The sequence below is a fragment of the Eimeria maxima genome, genomic scaffold (assembly GCF_000499605.1).
Source record: "Eimeria maxima Weybridge genomic scaffold, Emw_scaff288, whole genome shotgun sequence".
In the NCBI taxonomy this organism is placed as follows: domain Eukaryota; phylum Apicomplexa; class Conoidasida; order Eucoccidiorida; family Eimeriidae; genus Eimeria; species Eimeria maxima.
The window spans coordinates 15,966-34,902 of NW_013565729.1; the positions used below are offsets into that span (position 1 = coordinate 15,966).

Sequence of the window (18,937 nt, forward strand, 5' to 3'; positions counted from 1 at the left end):
AGCGGTGGACTGACCGCGAGGGTCGATGGCCGCAACAAACAATGCTGAGCCTGCAGCAGCACATGCTAGAGCTGCAATTCGAGCATTGAATCTGCTGGAGTATGAGCCGGAATTAACTACGGAGGAAGAGGAAAGGCGATACGCCCGGGCCAGCCGGGCGAACGCTGCCATCCTAACTAAGTTGAAGGCCTCTCGTCTCTATGAGGGGAAGAGAAAGAGAGGCGGCGGGCTAGATGAGTATGAATGGACACCTGTTCAGTGTGTTCCAATCGATACAAAAAACAAACAAAAGCCCTCTAATTTGCCTCCTTTCCAACAGATAAAGAGAGGAGTGGTTGGCACAGGCCTGACCGAGGCTGGGAGAAGGACACTCACTGGCTCTCTCTGTCCTTCACGGCGGAGCCCCACAGCAATCGTTCAACAGCCGCTCCCTCGTACAGGCATTTACAACTAAAAGTAATAAAATTATATCTTTTCCTAATTAATTTTTTGGATTACCTAACAAATGGAAGGAAAACAGATAGTCAGACAGAGCTAACAACTCTTCATTCATCCGCATCTGCTGTTGGGGAGCGGCGGAGGCTCGAGGTGGCAACCACCCCACTGCGGAAGTTTTCTGTTCTTGTTGCTGCAGCAGCAGCAGAAGCAGCTCACATAAGCCTTCAAAAATAATTTACATGTAGACGTAATTGTAGCGGGGGATAACAATTGGAATTCGCCACCCTTTACGAGACATGGCTGGTATGTAGGTGTATAATATATATGTAAATAGATGTATTATATATAGCAACAGGCAGTCAGCCAAGATTTCATGCCATTTGCCCATTTATATATTAACATACGAGCATTTAGCAGAGGTTCATATTAAGGATTCCTCCTCTCTTAGCTGCACTATGCGAGGGACCCTCAAATGGGAATATCAGCCATACAAAATTTAAGTGTTGTTTTTCTTAGCTGTTAGGTCGGTGCATCCATGCCATGCCTGGAGGGATACTTGGTAGTTGCTTTAGAGGAAATGATGCAATACTAGAAGACAAATAAATCCACCGACTGCACGATCTGTCTGCCGCCGTATCGTCTTACAAGGGGCACTCGCATATCTTGCAGTGTAAAGACCTCCTCTGCCCATGAAGAGCAACAGATGTATAATAATGCTGCATGCAGTATACAGCTTTCTTTATAAGGCATTCTCCGTCATTAGTGATGTAGAGAGGCAGCTACATGTTCGATGAGCACATTCAACGCGCGCAACAGCAGCAGCAATAGTAGCAGCACAACCAAACACTCCCAATATTCGTGACATAAATAGAAGAAGGAAAGGGAAAGTTATGTAGTGTTATAAACTAAGAAGAAGATCTTTGCCTCAGAGCTTGCGGTGTATCTGCAGGAATTGCTCTGTACAACGCACAGCAGCAGATGCAGCAGAATGCTGCTGGCCTCTCTACTGCCACACAGCTCGGGTGTACAGATAGCTATATGGCACTGCATTACATTCCATACAAGCAGATGGGGGGGAAGGCAAACAAAACAACCAATACCCCCAAAACGATACATCCAGCTAGCTACTGCGGCGGCGGCTGCTCCTACAGCTGCTGCTACAGCTGCTTCTGCCGCTGCTGCTGCTGCTGCTGCTGCTGCTCTATGTAAAGGGCCTCTAAGGGAGCTACTGGGCGCCAATACACGAATTCCCCACGCAGTTCTCAATAGATGTATCAGCTGGAATATTTGCATTCCTAGCTGCTGTCCTTCTGTTGCTGCTGCTCCTGCTGCTGCTCCTGCTGCCGCTCTTGCTTCTGCGGCATGAGATGCTGCTGCTTCTGCTGCTCCGCCTTGGCACGGCCATGCTCCAAGAGGGCCATCAGCTGCTGCTGTGTTGCCCGTAGCACGAAGCTTAACGTCCCTCCACTTTGTTGCAGAGCTGCTAGAAGACGCAATGAGGGAGAGAGAGCCTTATCTGCAGCAGAAGCACAGACACAAGGATTACGTTCCATGCAGCAAATGCAGCAGCAGATGAGGGAGAACAGCAACAGAAGCAGCAGCAGGAACAGCAGCAGAAGCAGCAGCAGGAACAGCAGAAGAACTAGTAACAGAGAATAGCAAGGAAGGCGCTGCCGTCCTTGTTCATCTGATTCTGCTACAAGACCGTACAGCAACAGCAACAGCAACAGCAACAGTAGCAGCAACGCAAGCAGCAGCAGCAGCAGCAGCAGTATATATATATTAGCTGACCTGCAATTTGTTGGGTGAGTTGTTTACGTGAGGAGAGTTGATGGAGGAGAGGAATACTCTTAGAGGGAATAAGAAGAGAAGGAGTTAAGGCAACAACAGGCAGCAAAGGGGATTCATTAGAGGGTTTACCCAATGCTGCTTCTGCTGCTGCTGCTGCTGCTGCTTCAGCTGCTGCAGCAGCTTTAGCAGCCTCACCAGTAGATGCTGCAGCAGCAGCAGCAGCAGCAGCATACTCACCACGTGTCATCATATATTTAGGTAAATCCTCTACAGGTGCAGGATCATCAGCAGGAATAATAATATATTTATCTCCTGGTTTCCTTCTTGTTGTGTCTGCTGCTGCTTCCTCTGCTCTTTCTTTATTATCTGCTGCTGCTTCTGTATATTGCTGCAGCAGCAACTTTACTGCTTCCTGTAGTCTATCCTCTGCAGCAGCAGATGCATGAATAAATGCATACAGACATTCTCCCTTTAGATAAGGAAGCAGCAAATCAGCAGATTCAATTAATGATCTTCTTGCTCCCTCTACATCTACTGCAGCACGAGCACGATCTTCTGCTGCTGCTGCTGCTGCTGCTGCTGCAGCATAATCCTCAGGCTCAGGAAGCTCCATCTTATCTAATTTCTCTGGAGTTAGTGTCTCATCATCAGCAGCAGCACCTTTCTTCCCTCCTGCTGTCTTCTTTGGAGCTGTCTTCGTGCTGCTGCTGCTGCCGCCTTTGCTGCCATGGGCCTTTGATGCAGCAGCTGCAGCTTGTGCTTCCTGCTGCTGCTGCTTCCTATTCAGCTGCAGCTGCTGCTCTGTTACACCTAATATCTCATAGATCTCCTCGTCACTTAGAGGAGAATCGTCCCATCGGCCCCACAGCCGTTCGTGCATCTCCTTGTCCTCTATTTCCTGCTGCAGCTGCTGCTCTTGCTGCTGCTGCTGTTCTTGCTGCTGCTGCTGCTGCTGCTGCTGCTCTTCTTGTATCTGACGTATAGCTGTCCTCATTAAGGAGTTTTTTATTCTTTTTAGCAGCACAAATTTATGTAATCCTTTAACAACTAATTCCCTAAATATTTGCTGCTGCTGCTCCTGTGTTATACCTACAGATACAGTTTTGATGCCTATGCTGCTGTTGCTGTTGCTGCTGTTGCTGTTGTTGTTGTTGCTGCTGCTGCTGCTGTCTTTCCTGCCCTTATTGGTACCTGTTGATTGGGTCTTGAACTGCAGCAGCAGCAAAGAAGTCCTTAATAAATGTTTTATCTCTGCTATCTTAAGACTTTTTCCTTCTCTTGTTGTTGCTCTCCCTAATCTATTTTGCTGCTGCTGCTGCTGCTCTGCTTCTCTTTCCTGTATACGCACCCGCAGCAGACGATCCTTTAGCTGCTGCCGCTGCCTCTCCGCTAGCTGCCGCTTCTGCAGCAGCAGCAAGTTGTGTGCCTTACGTTGCTTCACCCTATTCTGCTGCTCCTGTAGTCTTATCTTAGCTCGTAAGGCAGCTAGCTCCTCCTTAGTTACTCCATCCTCCCTCTCTTGCTGCTGCTGCACCTGCTGCAGACGATGCTGCTGCTGCCTGTTCTTCTGCTCCTGACGCTCCTGCTTCAGCAGCAGCAAACGCTCCCGCTGCTTCGCCTGATTTGCCTTCCTACGCTGCAGAAATTCCTTCTCTTGCTTCTTCCGCAGCTCCTCCTTCTGCTGTGCAGACACAGCAGCCAGTCTGCTGCTGCTGCTGCTGCTGCTGCTGCTATTGTTGTTGTTATTGTTGTTGTTACCTGCCGGAAAACAGCCTGGAGAAATAATGAAATAAGGAAGGGAGCGCCACCTGCTGCGTCTGCTGCTGCTGCTGCGTCTGCTGTCCTGCAGCTGCTTGGCGAGGCTGCCAAACAACACGGGGTAGGCCACAGAAAAGTTGCTGCTGCTCCTGCCTATAAACCCCCCTTCAGCAGCAGCAGAAGCAACAGAGCGACTGATCGTTAAGCCAGACACGCCGCAGCAGGCTGCTGCTGCCGCTGCTGCTGTCACTGTCAGCAGCAGCAGCACGCGGGAGAGCCGGCCAGGCCAGCAGAGGCAGCCCATCATTCCTCTGGGAGCAGCAGCTGCAAGAGCAGCTGACTGCTGCTGCTGGTGATGCTACTGCTGCTGCTACTGCTGCTTGTTGAGCTGCTGTCGCTGCTGCTGCATGTCCATGCGGTGTTAGCCCGGCGTTGCCGCCCCCCAAATTGGCTGCTGCTGCTGCAGCGGTGCCAGCAGCAGCAGCAGCTGCTGCTGCTGCTGCTCTTTTTGATCGCAAATTATATTTAAAATCAATGTTACATTGTTTTGTGGCGTTCTGTGCCGCAGCAGGGGCCGCTGCCGCCGCCTCTGCGGGGCTGCAGGCGACAGCGGCGGCAGCAGCAAGACGCATGCGTTGCTGCAGCAGAAAAGAAACAAAAGAGACAAGGTAAATAACAGCAGCAGCAGGGAGAAAATATGTCTCATAATGTACTCCCACCAAGGCCGTATGTAAAAGATTTGCTGCTGGCGCTGCTACACCTGCTGCTGCTGCTGCAGCAGGAGTGCTCCCACCCATAGCGGTGTCTTCTCTGCTGCAGCAACAACTGCTGCAGCAACAAGACACAAGCAGCACCTGCAGCCTGGATAACACCTGATGCTAGAAGCAGCAGTAACAGCAGCAACAGCAGCAGCTGCGGGTGCATGCAGCTATTTTGACGCAGCGTGATCCATTTGCCTGGCAGCAACCGCAGGGAGTGCAGCAGCATCCCCAGGAGCTGCAGCAACTACACAAGCAGTAATAGCAACAGCAGCAGCAGTTTCTGCTGTTGCAGCAAAATCTACGCCATTTTCCGCAGCAGCATCATCAACACAGCAGCAGCACAGCAGCAGCAACGCAGCAACAACGCAGCAGAAACGCAGCAGAAACGTAGCAGCACCGCTCCAGTAAATCTGTCTATCCTTAATGGATAGGAACAGGAGCAGGTGTATAGAGAGCAACAACAGCAACAACAGTAACAGCAGCAGCATTAACAGTAGCAGCAGCAGCAGCAACAGCAGCAGCAGCGGAGGATGATAGTCGAGAGGCTGCTGAATGTACACCACGGCGGATTGCCGATTTCTTCCCTCGCCTTTCAGCCCCATCCCTTGTTCGTGCAGGCGCATGCAGCAGCAAACTGCAGCACCACCACCAACAGCAGCAGCAGCAACAGCAACAACAACAGCAAGACTGTAGCTGCAGCAGGAGGGAAGCAACGCCGCCAAACCACCACCGCAGCAGCAACAGCTTCCCAGCAAAAGCAGCAGACTGCCGCCGCAGCAGCAAAACATGCAGCAGGTAGGACTGCTGCTATTCTTGCTGCTCTAGTATGGTTCTTGTTACTGCTGTTGTTGCTGCTGCTCTTGCTGCTGCTGCTGCTGCTCTTCCTGCTGCTGCTGCTGCTCTTGCTGCTGTTGCTGCTGCCGTAGCTGCCACAGTTTCTCCGGTTGCTGCAGCTATTGGTTGCGCATGCATAGAGTACGTAATTAGTGTCTTTTTGCTTCTTATGTGCCACCTCTTCCTTGTGCTTATCTTGCTGCTGCTGCTGCTGCTGCTGCTATTTCTGCTGCTGCTGCTGCAGGGAGGCGTTACTGGAACTATGAGCGCCTAGCAACAGCAGCAGCAGCATCCGTAAAGATATGGGTATTGCATGCACACCAACCTCATGAAATATCTGCAGCAGCAAGAAATGCCAAGAGACAAGGTCCGTATGCTGCTGCTGCTGTTGTTGCTACTGCTGCTGCTGCTGGCATTGTTGTTGTTGTTGTCGCTGCTGGGTTTGTAGTTGTTGCTGCTGCCCATTCTGTTGCTGCTGCTGCTGCTCGCTTTATTGCTGTTGCTGCCTCTTTCTGATGTTATAGCAACCACCATCTTCTCTCCTTGCCTCTCTTATCCTTGCAGCAAGTCGTGCAGCAGCAGCAGCTGCTGCTGCTGCTGCATCCCCGGCAAAGAAGGTGAAGACAGATGTGCAGCAGCAGCAACAGCAACAGCAGGACGGTGCAGAGGAGAAGGCTGCTGCTTCACCAGCTAACAACAGCAAAAGCAGCAACAGCAGCAGCAGCAGCAGCAGCAGCCAGGGCGTTGCATCTTCCGAGGGCGAGCTGAGTGCTGCTGACGCAGCAGGAGGAGCAGCAGGAGGAGCAGCAACAGCAGCAGGAGTAGCAGAAACGGGCCCAGCGGGCGGTTCCGCGGAGTCTGGTGCTGCATTGAAGTCATCATCAGCAGCACGATCTGCTGCTGCTGCTGCTGCAGCAGCAGCAGCAGCAGCACTAGAGAGACTAGGTGCTGTTGATGGTAATCCGTTAGTTCGTCTTCCTCTAACAAGAGCAACTTGTGTCTTTGCTGCAGCAAATCATAGGGCTAATGTTACTGCTATTAAATGGACATGGGATGGTTAGCTGCTGCTGCTGCTGTTGTTGCTGCTGCTCCTGCTGCTGCTGAAGATGGTGATAGTCTTGGTGCTGCTGGTGGTGCTGCTGATGATGCAGGACAGTGTAGTAATAATGCTGCTGCAGCAGTGCTGCTGGCCTTGCTGTTGTGCAGCTGCCGGTACATGCCCGTTTGCTGCTGCTGCCGTTGCCGTTGCTGCTGTTGTCGGCGCAGCAGCAGTAGCTGCTGCTCATGACTATCCTGTTCCTAAACTGCTGCTGCTGCTGCTGCTGCTGCTGCTGCCGCTGTGTGAATTGCAGGGGAGTTCCTGGCTACATGCGACAGCAGCGGAGAGATTCATGTGTACACTCTAAGCAGCAGCGGCAGCAGCAGCAGCAAAACAAAAGTAACAGGGAAGAGGAAGCTGCGGCTGGCATCTCCTCCTACCCAAGTGTCATCATCACAGCAGCAGCAACAGCAGCAGCAACAGCAGCAACAACAACAGCAAGGGGGTGCTGCATCCAAGCCAGCACAGTCACCAAATGCAACGAAAGGTGCAGCAAATCCCTCCGCTGCTGCAGCAGCTGCAGCAGCTTCTGCCCAATCATCGCCGCAGCAAGGCAAGGTGAAGGGCAGCAAGGCAGCAGCAAAGGCAGCAGCAGCAGCAGAGAGCAGTCCACAAGCAGCAGCAGCAGCAGCAGGGAAAGCAGCAGCAAAGAAGGCAAATGTACAGACCCCTGCGAAGCCTGGTTGCTGCCTTTGTCCCTTCTTGCGTCTGTCTCACCTTCCGCCCCCGGAGAGAAGCACATTAAGCCAGCAGCAGCAGCAGCAGCAACAGCAGCAGCAGCAGCAACAAGAACAGGAACAGGAAGAAATTGCTGCAGCAATTGGTGCGACGGTCTACTCGGAGAAATGGAATCTTGTTAAGACACTCAAAACACCACAGTCCTCTCTACCTCAGGTCTGTTGCTGCTGCTGCTGCTGCTGCTGCTGCTGCTGCTGCTCGTGCTACTGTCGGGGGTGCTGCGGCTGTTGCTGCTTCAGTTGCTTGTCCGGTTGCTGTTGCCTCTGCTGCTGCTACTCCCTGCGTTGGATCATGTTGCCCTTTCCATGCTGCAGCAGCAGTACCATGGCAGCAGCAGCAGCAGCAGCAGCAGCAGCAGCAGCAGCAACGGTTTTGTGTGTTGTTGATGTTCAGGTGTTTGATTTTGTATGGAGCGCAGACAAGAGATTCATTGTTGCTGCAGGAGCTAGGGGAAGGTATGGTGCTGTTGTTGCTGCAGCAGCTGCTGCTGCTGTTGCTTTTGCTGCTGCTACTGCTGCTTTAGTTACTACAACTATTGCTGTGACCCTTCTGGTGTGCTGCTGCTGTTGCTGCTGCTGCTGCTGCTGCTGCTGCTGCTGCTGCTGCAGGCTGTCTGTGCTGCATGTAGCTGACGGTACATCGTGTTTAACGTTTGGTCTTCCTTCCTCTGATGGCGGCCTCATTAAAGGACTAAGCTGGAGAGCAGATAATCTGCTGCTGGCAGCTCAGGTCTGCTGCTGCTGCTGCTGCTGTTGCTGCTGCTGCTGTTGTTGTTGCTGCTGGCGGTCTAGATCAGTTGCCGCAGTTGTCCGGTGTACCTGCTGCTGCTACGGCTGCTGTTTGCTGCTGCATGTCATGCTGTTGGTGCTGCTGCTGCTCGTTCTTCTGCTGCTGCAGACGAGCAGCAAGAAGCTGTATTTGTGGCGCTGCAAGCCGCCTGCTGCTGGAGAAACAAAATGGGTTATCGAGGAGACAGCACAGCACGACGTGAGTGCTTGCTGCTGCTGCTGCTGCTGCTGCTGCTGCTGCTGCTGCTGCTGCTGCTGCTTGGGTAGCGACTCCTTGGTTCTGTTGGTTGAGGATTTCTTGTTGTTGGTTCGGTGTTCATCATCATCAGCAGCAGTAATTAGTATAAATAAATAAGTAAATAAAATAAATAAACAAATAAATAAATAAAATAAATAAATAAATAAATAAATAAATATGTATATATGTTATGTACAGAGTGTATTAAGGGAAGGTCCTGAGGATTCTCCTGTCTTGCGTATTCCTTCCTTCTCTCTTACGGGGGATTTACTCTCCGTCTCTCATGCACAGCAGCAGCAAAGGCCATTAGGTATGCTGCTGCTGCTGTTGCTGCTGTTGTTGTTATTGGTGCTGCTGCTGTTGGCGCTCCAGCAGGAGCAGCAGCAGCGCAAACACAAGGAGAAGCATGAGCATTGACAGTACAACAGCAGCAAAAGCAACAGAAGGAACATGAGCAGCAGCAGCAACTAACAACCTTTGCTGCTGCTGCTGCTGCTGCTGCGGTGTCTTTGCAGGTTGTGCCTTCGCTGTAGATGCTAATGGGTTAATAGAACCGCAGATGCCCCTCTTCTTCTATGGACATCAGGCACCCGTCAAATCAGTTGTAAGCGTTTAGGGTTTAGGGTTTAGGGTTTTAGGGTTAAGGGTTTAGGGTTAAGGGTTTAGGGTTAAGGGTTTAGGGTTTAGGGTTTAGGGTTTGGTGTTTGCATGCAGAGTTTTGGCGATGGGATGTTTGTGTCGGCTAAGAGGGGGAAAGCACCAGAGCGTCATGTTATGTACTGCCAAGGTAACAGCAGCAGCAGCAGCAGCAGCAGCAGAAGCAACAGAAACACCAGCAACAGCAGCAGTAGCAACACCAGCAGCAGCAGCAACACCAACAGCAGCAGCAGCAGCAGAAGCAGAAAGAATTACGAGCTACAGAGTTGTGATGTTTTGTGTGTGCAGCAAGTGAAGACGGAGTTATCTCTATATGGCGTGTCTCGCTCAGCAGCAACAGCAGCAGCAGCAATAGCAGCAGCAGCAGCAACGGCAACAGCAACAGCAACAACAGCAGCAACAACAGCAGCAATAGTAGCAATAGCAGCAGCAGCAACAACAACAGCTCTGCTAACACTAATGGCAAGGGAAGTGCCCCCAAAACCAAGGCGCTGCAGCAGTCGCAATCGCAGCAGCAATCGCAGCAGCAGCAGCAGCAGCAGCAGCAGCAAGACACCGAAGAGCAGCACGGGCAGTGTGTGGCTATTGTTACAAATCTCCTTGATGAGAACACCACCGTTCAAGGCTTCTCATGGTTAGTATATTTGCGGCTGCTCTTGCTGCTGCTGCTGCTGAAGCTGCATGCGCAGAGCAGCAACAGCAGCAGCAGCAGAAATTGTCTTCCGAGCTGGTAGCATCTGATCCTGTGGACTCGCGGGTGAATGTTTCTTGCTGCTGTTGTTGTTGCTGCTGCTGTTGGTGCTGCAGGACGCGAGGCGGGTTATGGCTGGCTGTTGCATGCAGCGGCGGGCATGTGGCGCTGGTGCGGCTGACATCTGAGGAGACTAGCAGCAGCAGCATGCGCTGCTGCAGCTCTTACGATCATTTTGCTGCAGCAGCACGTGCTGCTGCAGCAACGTCAGTGTTTGTCCCTCCTGAGCCAGGGTCTGCAGCAGCAGCAACAGCAGCAACAGCAAATGGAAGCTGGACAGCGTGCCGCTGCTGCTGCTGCTGCTGCTTCTTGCACTCAACATTCCCTCTAAGGAAGCCGAAGCCACGGCAGTTGCTTCCCATTGCCGCAGCAGCAGCAGCAGCAGGAGCACCTCCGGATGGATCTCCTGCTGCTGCTGGATCAGCAACAGCAGCATCTTCTCCTGCTGCTGCTCCTGTACCTCTGCGGCTGCTGCAGCAAGAAACAATTCTACAAAACGGCATGAGGAGGATAAGGCCTGTGCTGCTCTCTCGTGTTGGTGGTCCTCCTGTTGTTGCTGCAGCTGCTGCTCCTCCTGGTGCTGGTACGTCTGCTGCCCCCGCTGCAGCAGCACCATGTGCAGATTCTGATGACAGTGGAGATGCAGAGGAGTCTGCGGCTGGTGCCGCCGCAGCAGCAGCAGCTGATGGTGCTGCAGCTGCTGCAGCGGAGGCAGCTGCCACGCCTTCCAATGCTACTGCGCCTGCAGCAGCAACGGGAAGAGCAGCAGCTGCTGCAGGAGGGAAGACCCTTAGCTTTGTAGAACTCTTTTCGCGACTCTCAGCTGCTGGCAGCAGCAGCAGATCGGAAGCAGCAGCAGCAGCATCTGCAGCAACAGCACCTGATGCTGGTAAAGAAGACACGGATACTCCCTTACTAGAGGTAGCAAAACTGCAGCAAAACGGGCAGCAGCAGCAGCAGCAGCAGCAGCTCGAAGCAGCAGCTTCTTTTTGCAGCAGCCGCACCAGCACGGAGTCAGATGAAGGGTTTATTCTGCAGCGCAGCGGCAGCAACAGCAGCAGCAACAACACCAGCACCACCGATGGCAGCAGAAACAACGACAGCAGCAGCAACAGCAGCAGCAACAGCAACAGCCTTGTGTACGCGTTGGCTTCTCCTGATATGTCTGCGGTGTACAGACAGCGAAATACTTGGCAAGACCTGGAGATGTTTATTTCTTACTCGCGTGCAACAAAGGCAGCAGCAGCAGCAGCAGCAGCAGCAGCAGCAGAAGCTGCACCATGTGGGGCTTCTGCTGTTTCTTGCTCAGCTTCGGCTAGCAGCAGCAGGAGCAGCAACGCTGCGCTTTTGTTCCAGCAGCAGCAGATGCTGCTACGTAGTGTTGCTGCGGCGGTTGCCCAAAGGCACAGCAGCAGGCAGCAGCAGGACTCTCCGCCTGCAGCAGCAGCAGAAGCCGTACAGAAGCCGCTGTCTTCGGCCTTGGATCAGGAGGGGGAGCAGCAGCAACAGCAGCAGCATGAGCAGCACCAGCACGAAGTGGAGGTGGGTCCGCTTACGGGCTGCAGTAGCAGCAACAGCAGCAGCAGCAGCAGCAAAGGCATCAGCACTTACAGCTGCGCCGACGGCTCACCCCGTGGATCCAACCCGGTACCTAACAATAGCAGCAGCAGCAAAAGCAGCAGCAACAGCAGCGGCAATACTAGCAACAACTCTAGCAGCAACAGCAGCAGCAACAACAGCAGCAAGAGGGGGAGTGGAGGGGATGGAGATGACGGGGACGGGAGGGACAGAAGGAGACACTTATTTGCAGCAGCAAAGACACCTGAATGCTCAGAGGGAGAAGATAGCGAGGCAGAGGAGGAAGAGCCACGTTCTGCTGCTGCTGCTGCTGCTGCTGCTTCTGCTGCTGCTTTTGATGACCCCTCTATCCCATGGGAAGAATGGAACCCCTTCGCGGTAAGGTACAAGCAGCAGCTGCTGCTGCTGCAGCGGCTGCAGCGGGAGGAGGAAGAGGAGGACGAAGCAGCAGAACAAGCAGAACAAGCAGCCATCGCTGCAGCAGCAGCAGAGAGAAGCAACAGCAACAGCAGCAACAGCAGCACCGCTGACGAGACAGAGGCAGAACGCGATACTCCTAGTACAAATACACAGCAGCAGCAGCAGCAGCAAGAACAGCTTAGTGCTGTGAAAGCAGCAGCAGCAGCCCTTGCAGAGCCAAGAACCCCAAAGGAGAAACAGCAGCAGCAGCAACAGCAGCAGCAGCAACAGACTGCAGCTGAAGATAAAGAGGACGCAGATGATGATACTTCTCCTGCTGCTGCAGTCCCGCGCCCGCGGCCATCAAAAGTAGCAGCAGCAGCATCAATAGCAGCAGCTGCTGCTGCAGCAAGTCCCAGGAAGACAGCAAAGGCTGCTGCTGCTGCTGCTGCTGCAGCAACAGGAACAGGAACAGCAGCAAAACCAGCAGCGCCTCCTCCGGAGAAGAGTTCTCGCTCACTGCAGGAGAGGCATCAGCAACAGCAGCAACAGCAGCAGCCCCAGCGCTTGCTGCAACCCTTGGAACGGCTGCAGCAGCAACAGCAGCAGCAGCAGCAAGCTGGGTATGTAGATGTTCTACCTGCCCCCAATATATTACCGTTCCTCCGTGCTTCCTTCTTTGTAAACGGTGAGTTGTGCTGCTGCTGTTGCAGTTGCTGCTGATGGTGCTGCTGCTGCTTCTGGTGTTGCTGCAGCAGCAGCTGCTGCTGCTGTCGCTGCTTATGCACTTGCTGGTGTAATCACTATATTATCTGCTGCTGCTGGCGGAATGCGACATTTGCTTGTTTGCTGTGTGCTGCTGCTGCTGCTTTGCTGCTGCTGCTGCTGCGCCTCAGGGGAGGAGAGACGGGTGTATGCAGTTAATGAAACTTGTCGAGCTTCTAAGAGGCAGCGCACTGCAGCAGCAGCAGCAACAGCAGCAGCAGCAGCAGCAGGACTCAACGGAGAGGGCGCATGTACCTCTTCAAGCGCGCCACCGTACCTTGTGTGCGTCTCTGTTACAAGCAGCAACAACAATGGCTGCAGCAGCAGCAGCAGCAGCAGCAGTTTGGAGATGCTGCAGCATTCCCCCGCAGAGGAGGAGAAGGTAAGCGTTATTTGGTTGCTACTTGCTGCTGTTGCTGCTGCCGCTGCTGTCTGTCTGTCTGTGTGTTGGCGCAGCACGTTTCTGCATCTGTTGTGTTGTTGTTGTTGCTGTTGCTGCTGCTGCTGCTGCTGCTGCTGCTGCTGCAGGTCCTTTGGAGTTGCCGACTTAGTGAAGGAGGATGTGTCTCTTTGTTAGCATTGAATGCTGAGGCAGATGTTGCTGCTGCTGTCGTTGTCTCTACTAGAGGACACCAAGACACAGACAACAGACAGCAGCACCAGAAGCAGCAGCAGCAGCAGCAGGAGCTGCTGCTGCTGCAGTTGGTGTGCCTTTCTTCCGGTGTGCTGCTGTCCTTGCCGCTACTTAGCTGCCTCTCGGCCCGCACCGTTTCTTCGCTTGCCTTTACCCGCCTACATGAGACCCCCAGGCAGCAGCAGCAGCAGCAACAGCAGCAGCAGCAGCAACAGCAACAGCAGCAGCAGCAGCAACAGCAACAGCAACAGCACCAGCAGGAGCGGCCACTGCTGCTGCTTGTGCTGACAACAGATGCGTTTCTTTTGGGGTTGTCTTTAAGCCCTCTCTTCCCTCCGCTTATCACCGAACAGCAGCAGCAGCAGATATCGCATGCAGCAGCAGCAGTTGCAGCAGCTGCTGCTGTAGCAGACAGTAGATGGGCCCCGCAGTTCGCGCTCTCGCTGCAGAGCCTCTGCTGCTCCGCAATCCAGCAGCAGCAGCAGCAGCAACGGCAGCAGCAGCAGCAGCAGCAAGGGGCTGATGCAGTGTCCTGGGTGGATATATATAGAGGCTGGGGGTCTCTTGCATCTCTTTTTAATCCCCCGTCAAGCAACAACGCAGCAGCAGCAACAGCAGCAGCAACAGCAACAGCAGCAGCAGCAACAGCAGTAGCAGCAACAGCAGACGAGGCTGCAGCAAATGTACAGGATCCATCAGCAGATCCTTCTTCTTTGCTGGCTCGTCTATCTCCTGCTGCTGCTGCACCTGACTTCTTGCTGCTGCTGTTGGCGATGAAATCTGGTCGTGTCTTTGCTTGCCGCCTCCGCAGCAACTATTCAAGCAACAAGTGTAGCAGCAACAGCAGCAGCAGCTGCAGCAGCAGCTTCTGCTGCTGCTCTAGTTCGCTACCTCTTGTTGCTGACGACTTCCGTAGAATAGACGATTTGGCCTTCGCGGCTTCCGACTTCTTCTCTCTTGTTTGTTGGGCTTCCCTTCAGCAGCAGCAGCAGCAGCAGCAGCAGCAGCGGCAGCAGCAGCAGCAGGGGACGGCAGCTGTTGCTGCTGCTCCTGCTACTGGCAAAAGGGTTAGCAGCAGCAATGGCCTACTGCCTTTAGATAACACAGCAGCAGGAGCAGCTGCTGCAGCACCAACATCAACAGCAACAACAATAGCAGCAACAGCAGCAGCAGCTGCTGCTGCTGCTTTACCGTCTACTGATGAGTCAGAGGATCTCCTCGAGCGAATCCAACGCAACAGCCCAGCTCTGCAAGACGTCTGCAGCAGCTTTTGGCGCAGCAGCAGCAACAGCAGCAGCAGCAGCAGCAGCAGCACAGGTTTCCTGTGTCGCCTAGCGCAGCGGCTGTTAGCTGCTTCTTTGGGTTTAACAGCAGAAAGACTTTCTTCCTTAAGACAGCAAAGAGGATTAGCTCTTATACGCAGGTATTATAGCAAAGGGGCACTGCAGCCCGCAGCAGCAGCAGTAACAGCAACAGCAACAGCAGCGGGGGAGAATACAGAAGAGGAGCAGCAGCTGGTGCAGCAGAAGCAGCAGCAGCAGCAGCACCAATGCTGCAAAATGCCGCCACTAGAAGTTATGGGAGACAGCAGCGTGCGGTTGTCGCTGCAGCATCTGCAGCATCAGGTAAGCACTGCAGCAGCAGCAGCAGCAGCAGCAGCAGCTTCTTTGCGTTGTATAGGCATATTTTGCGGTGTATGCGCAGCTTTTGCTTATTAGTTGGATAAAAGATTGCCTGCTGCTGTTGTTGTCATCTCTTGCTGCTGCTGTTGTTGTTGCTGCTGCTGCTGTGTTAGGTTCTGTGCGCGCTGCACTTGGGCTGTCCCCGCAGCTTCTCTAGGTGGCTGCAGCAGCTGCTGCTGCGGCTGACGGAGCTGCAGCAAGTGCAGCAGCTTGCTGCTATTGTAGATATGTTTATAAACACGGAGTTGCTGCTGCTTTCCCCATGGCTTGTGCTGCTGCAGCAGCACGAGCAGCATCTGCAGCAGCAAGCTAGCTCGCTGCTGCTGCCCCTAGGCTACCAAGAACTCCGCAGCAGTCTTAGTGCTGCTGCTCAGCAAGCAGCAGCGGCAGCAGCAGCAGCTGTTGCTGCTCCTGCTGCTGCTGCTGCTGCACCGGAAGCAGCAGCAGCTTTCTCAGGAGTTGATTGGCGTGTATGGACAGCAGCAGGAGCTGACGCAGCAGCAATAGCAGCAGCAGCTGCTGCTGCACTTAAGAATGTTGCTGCAGCAATCACAGCATCTAATGAAGAAAACGATGATATTAACTCGCGGATGCAAGTAAGAAGCAGCAGCAGCAGCAGCAGCAGCACAAACAGCAACAGCAGCAACAGCAGCAGCAGCAGCAGGGAGAGGTTGTAGAAGGTGGAGACAGTTCTCGGTTTGTATAATAGCAGGAACTGTTCTGCTGCATTTGCTGCAGCAGCAGCAGCAGCTACTGCTGCTGCCGAGAAACACTGTATGCATGCATGCATGCGTGCTGCATTTTGCTTCTCTTTGTCTGTTTGTGTTTGCTGCTGCAGCTGGCGCAGGAAGCAGCAGCAAAGGCACATGCTGCTGCTGCTTCTCTAGTAGCCACGCGAAGGAAGATATTTGCTGCTGCAGCTGCAGCAGCAAAGCTGCAGTGGTGCAGCGAGGAAGCAGTGCGGTGTATGTACAGGTCCGAGCTGCTACGGGAGGTAACTGCTGCAGGACGCGCAGCAGCCGCTGCTGCTGATGCAGAAGCTGCTGCTGCTGCTGCTGCTGAAGCTGACGCTGCAGCAGCAGCAGCAGCAGCAGACTCGGACGACCTGTTTGGCGGTAGCCCCGAGGACATCTTTTAGTCGCCCTTTTTCAAGTGTATGTACAGCAGCAGCAGCAAAAGGGATATAAAGCGTGTTTGCCATTGTCTTTAGAATGTGTGAACAGCCGCAGCGCAGCAAGATGCAATTGTTAGTGCATGCATGCATGCATGCATGCATGCGTGCATGCATGCATGCATTGCAGCGGATGCCCCAATTGTGTTTGGGGCTGCACTACATAAAAAAAAAAGTTTAAATGTTTATTTGTTTTGTTTCTTTGCTTTATGTCTCTCTTGTTATGCATACACCTAATAATATTTATATATTTATATATATAAATATATATTTATATATATAAATATATATTTATATATAGTTATATATGTATATATTAATATATTAATATATATTAATATATTAATATATATTTATATATATTTATATTTTTCCTGTTTTGCTGCATGTGTAAAGAAATTCCCTTTTTAATTCCTTTTATTTATTAATTTATTTTGTTGCTGCAGCCCAGCTGCGTAGACACCCGAATTGTGCTACATCAGCAGCAGCAGCAAGCAGCAACCAGGTGCAGCAAGCAGTAGCAAGCAGCAGGAAGCAGCAGCAGCAGAAGCAAGTAGCAGCCTGCCTCTCTTCCTATTCAATAGGCACACAGTTAGTGCATGCAAACTCTAATTGGCTTACTGTGCCACAAGACAAACCTAGCAGCAGCAGCAGCAGCTTCTGCTGCTGCTGCAGTCTTAGCAGCAACCATGGCAGTGTTACTATTTCTTCTTTACGGTGTTAGTCATTACACCTCAGGCAGCAGCAGCAGCAGCAGCAACAGCAGCAGCAGCAAAGACAAAAAGGGACTTTCTTATGGCATGGGGTGTCGCAGTTGTACGAGAAAAATGCAAAAAAGGGGGAATAATAGTATTATTTAAATAAGATTAATAAACAGTAATTATATTTAATTATAAATAAACAAAGAAGGAAAGAATTTATTGTATAAACCTCCGTGTTATTATTACCCACAATATACAACAACTAGAGCTGCCTATACACCTCAAGTATATCGATATATGCTGGTAAAAAGGGTCTGCTTCTGCTGGCTAAATAGATTTATTAATGAATTTTAGTTATTATGTCTTTATTATATAATATATTTAAGAAGGAAAAATGAAGAAATATTCTTCTTTTCTTTCTTTTTACATCCTTATATATATATTTGGGTGTCGAGCCCCCCGCGACGCGGAGGGATAGAGGAGAAAAGGAGTAAAAAAAGGGAAAATACGAATGAAAACAAATCTTTTTAAAAAATAAATAAATAAATAATTAATTAAAGACGAATTAGCGAATAAATAAGCTGCACATCGCATGCATTGCTTACACCCTATATTTATTTATTCCCCTATATACATATCTGCCTGTACACCTGAGGTTTCTTGTTTCTTGGGGTGTATGTATAAATATTGAATGTTTTTTATGATCAATATTCATGAAATTTACATTATTTTGCATCATTTCTTTTATTTTATTCATTTAATTGAATTATATTTGTAAGACATTCATAAGATCACCACAAAAACGCATTCTTTACACATAAGATTGGCTATTCAACTCCTCGAGTGTATGTATGTTATGTTTATATGTACATGATCATAAAAGAAAGCAGGAAAAAAGGAAGAAACTGACGGTTAATTCTTTCTTATTTTCATATTAATATTTTTTATTTGTATTATTTATTTAATTAAACTCTAAAAGATCTTCATATTTATATATTTTTTATCCTTTTTCCTCCGAAGGATTCACCACCATCTTCCTCTCTCTCTCTCCCTCTCTGTCTATATCGACGTCTTTCTTTACTTAAGAAGAAGGAAATGGAGGTAATTCTTTTTATCTTTTTATTTTATTTATTCATGTAGTCTTATTTATCTCTATTATACTTATTCTTCTACTACTAGTTGCTGTTGCTGTCCTTCTTGCTGCTGTCCTTGCTGTTGTGTGTCTTGCTGCTGTTGCTGCTGTTGCTGTTTGTGGTGTATCTTATCTTCCTTTATGTTTTATTTTCTTTTTCTTTTTGTTGCTGCTGCTGCTGTTACTGCTATATACATATATATACCCTTTTTCTGCCCTTAATCTCTTCGTTTTCTTTCCCTTAATGCATATAACATAATAATATAATTAATTAATTAATTTATATATTTAATTTATTTATTTATTTATTTATTTATAGGGAGGCTGCCCTGATGGTGCATTTATTGAGTCATGGGTAAGCGAGTTATACAAAGCACAATCATCAATATGTAATGCACTAGAGGCATTAGAGGCAGAGGCAGCAGAAGAATTGCAGCAGCAACTACAGCAGCAGCAGCAGCAGCAGCAGCAAGGACAAGGACAAGGACAGCAGCATAAAATAGAGGGTAAGAAGTTTTATAATAAACAATGGGTAAGAGGACCAGGACAAGGAGGAGGACTAACTCGTGTATTAGAGGAAGGAATAATAATTAGTAAGGCTGCTGTTAATGTTAGTGCTGTTGAGGGTTCTCTTCCTGCTGCTGCTGCTGCTGCTATTTGTGTAGAGGATAGTCAGCAACTGCAGCAATTATTAAAAAGTGTATATAATAATAATAATAATAATAATAATCAGCAGCAGCAGCAACAGCAGCAACAGCAGCAGCAGCAGCAACAACAACAACAATCTCCTCCTTCTTCTTCTCCATCAACAGAAACATCTCCCTCTACCCCTCCACCACCAGCACCACCATCAGGAGCAGCAGCAGGAGCAGCAGCAGCAGCAGCAGGAGGATCAGGAGGAGGAGGAGGAGATGGAGGGACGGAAGGAATAGGAGAAGAAGAAGCCTCATCAGCAGCAGCAGCAGCAGCAGCAGCAGGAGCAGGAGCAGCAGGAGGAGGGAGTTTAAGCTTTTTTGCTGCAG

The 18,937-nt window shown here is 50.9% G+C and overlaps 2 protein-coding genes across 2 annotated transcripts; one reads left to right on the plus strand and one right to left on the minus strand.

Moving 5' to 3' along the window:
* Nucleotides 1-1,733: 1,733 nt before the first annotated feature.
* On the minus strand, nt 1,734-4,291 carry EMWEY_00026570 (hypothetical protein, conserved; the record flags this gene model as incomplete). The annotated part of the gene is made up of 2 exons (XM_013481176.1): nt 1,734-1,954; nt 2,359-4,291. 2 exons carry the CDS (start codon nt 4,289-4,291, stop codon nt 1,734-1,736), a joined length of 2,154 nt encoding a protein of 717 aa, XP_013336630.1.
* A 987-nt stretch (nt 4,292-5,278) lies between these two features.
* On the plus strand, nt 5,279-16,049 carry EMWEY_00026580 (WD domain-containing protein, putative; the record flags this gene model as incomplete). Its single annotated transcript, XM_013481177.1, has 14 exons — nt 5,279-5,543; nt 5,827-5,949; nt 6,147-6,539; nt 6,935-7,575; nt 8,317-8,406; nt 8,644-8,755; nt 8,961-9,049; nt 9,160-9,232; nt 9,391-9,736; nt 9,910-12,518; nt 12,727-12,977; nt 13,187-14,854; nt 15,025-15,507; nt 15,750-16,049. 14 exons carry the CDS (start codon nt 5,279-5,281, stop codon nt 16,047-16,049), a joined length of 7,443 nt encoding a protein of 2,480 aa, XP_013336631.1.
* Nucleotides 16,050-18,937: the final 2,888 nt, after the last annotated feature.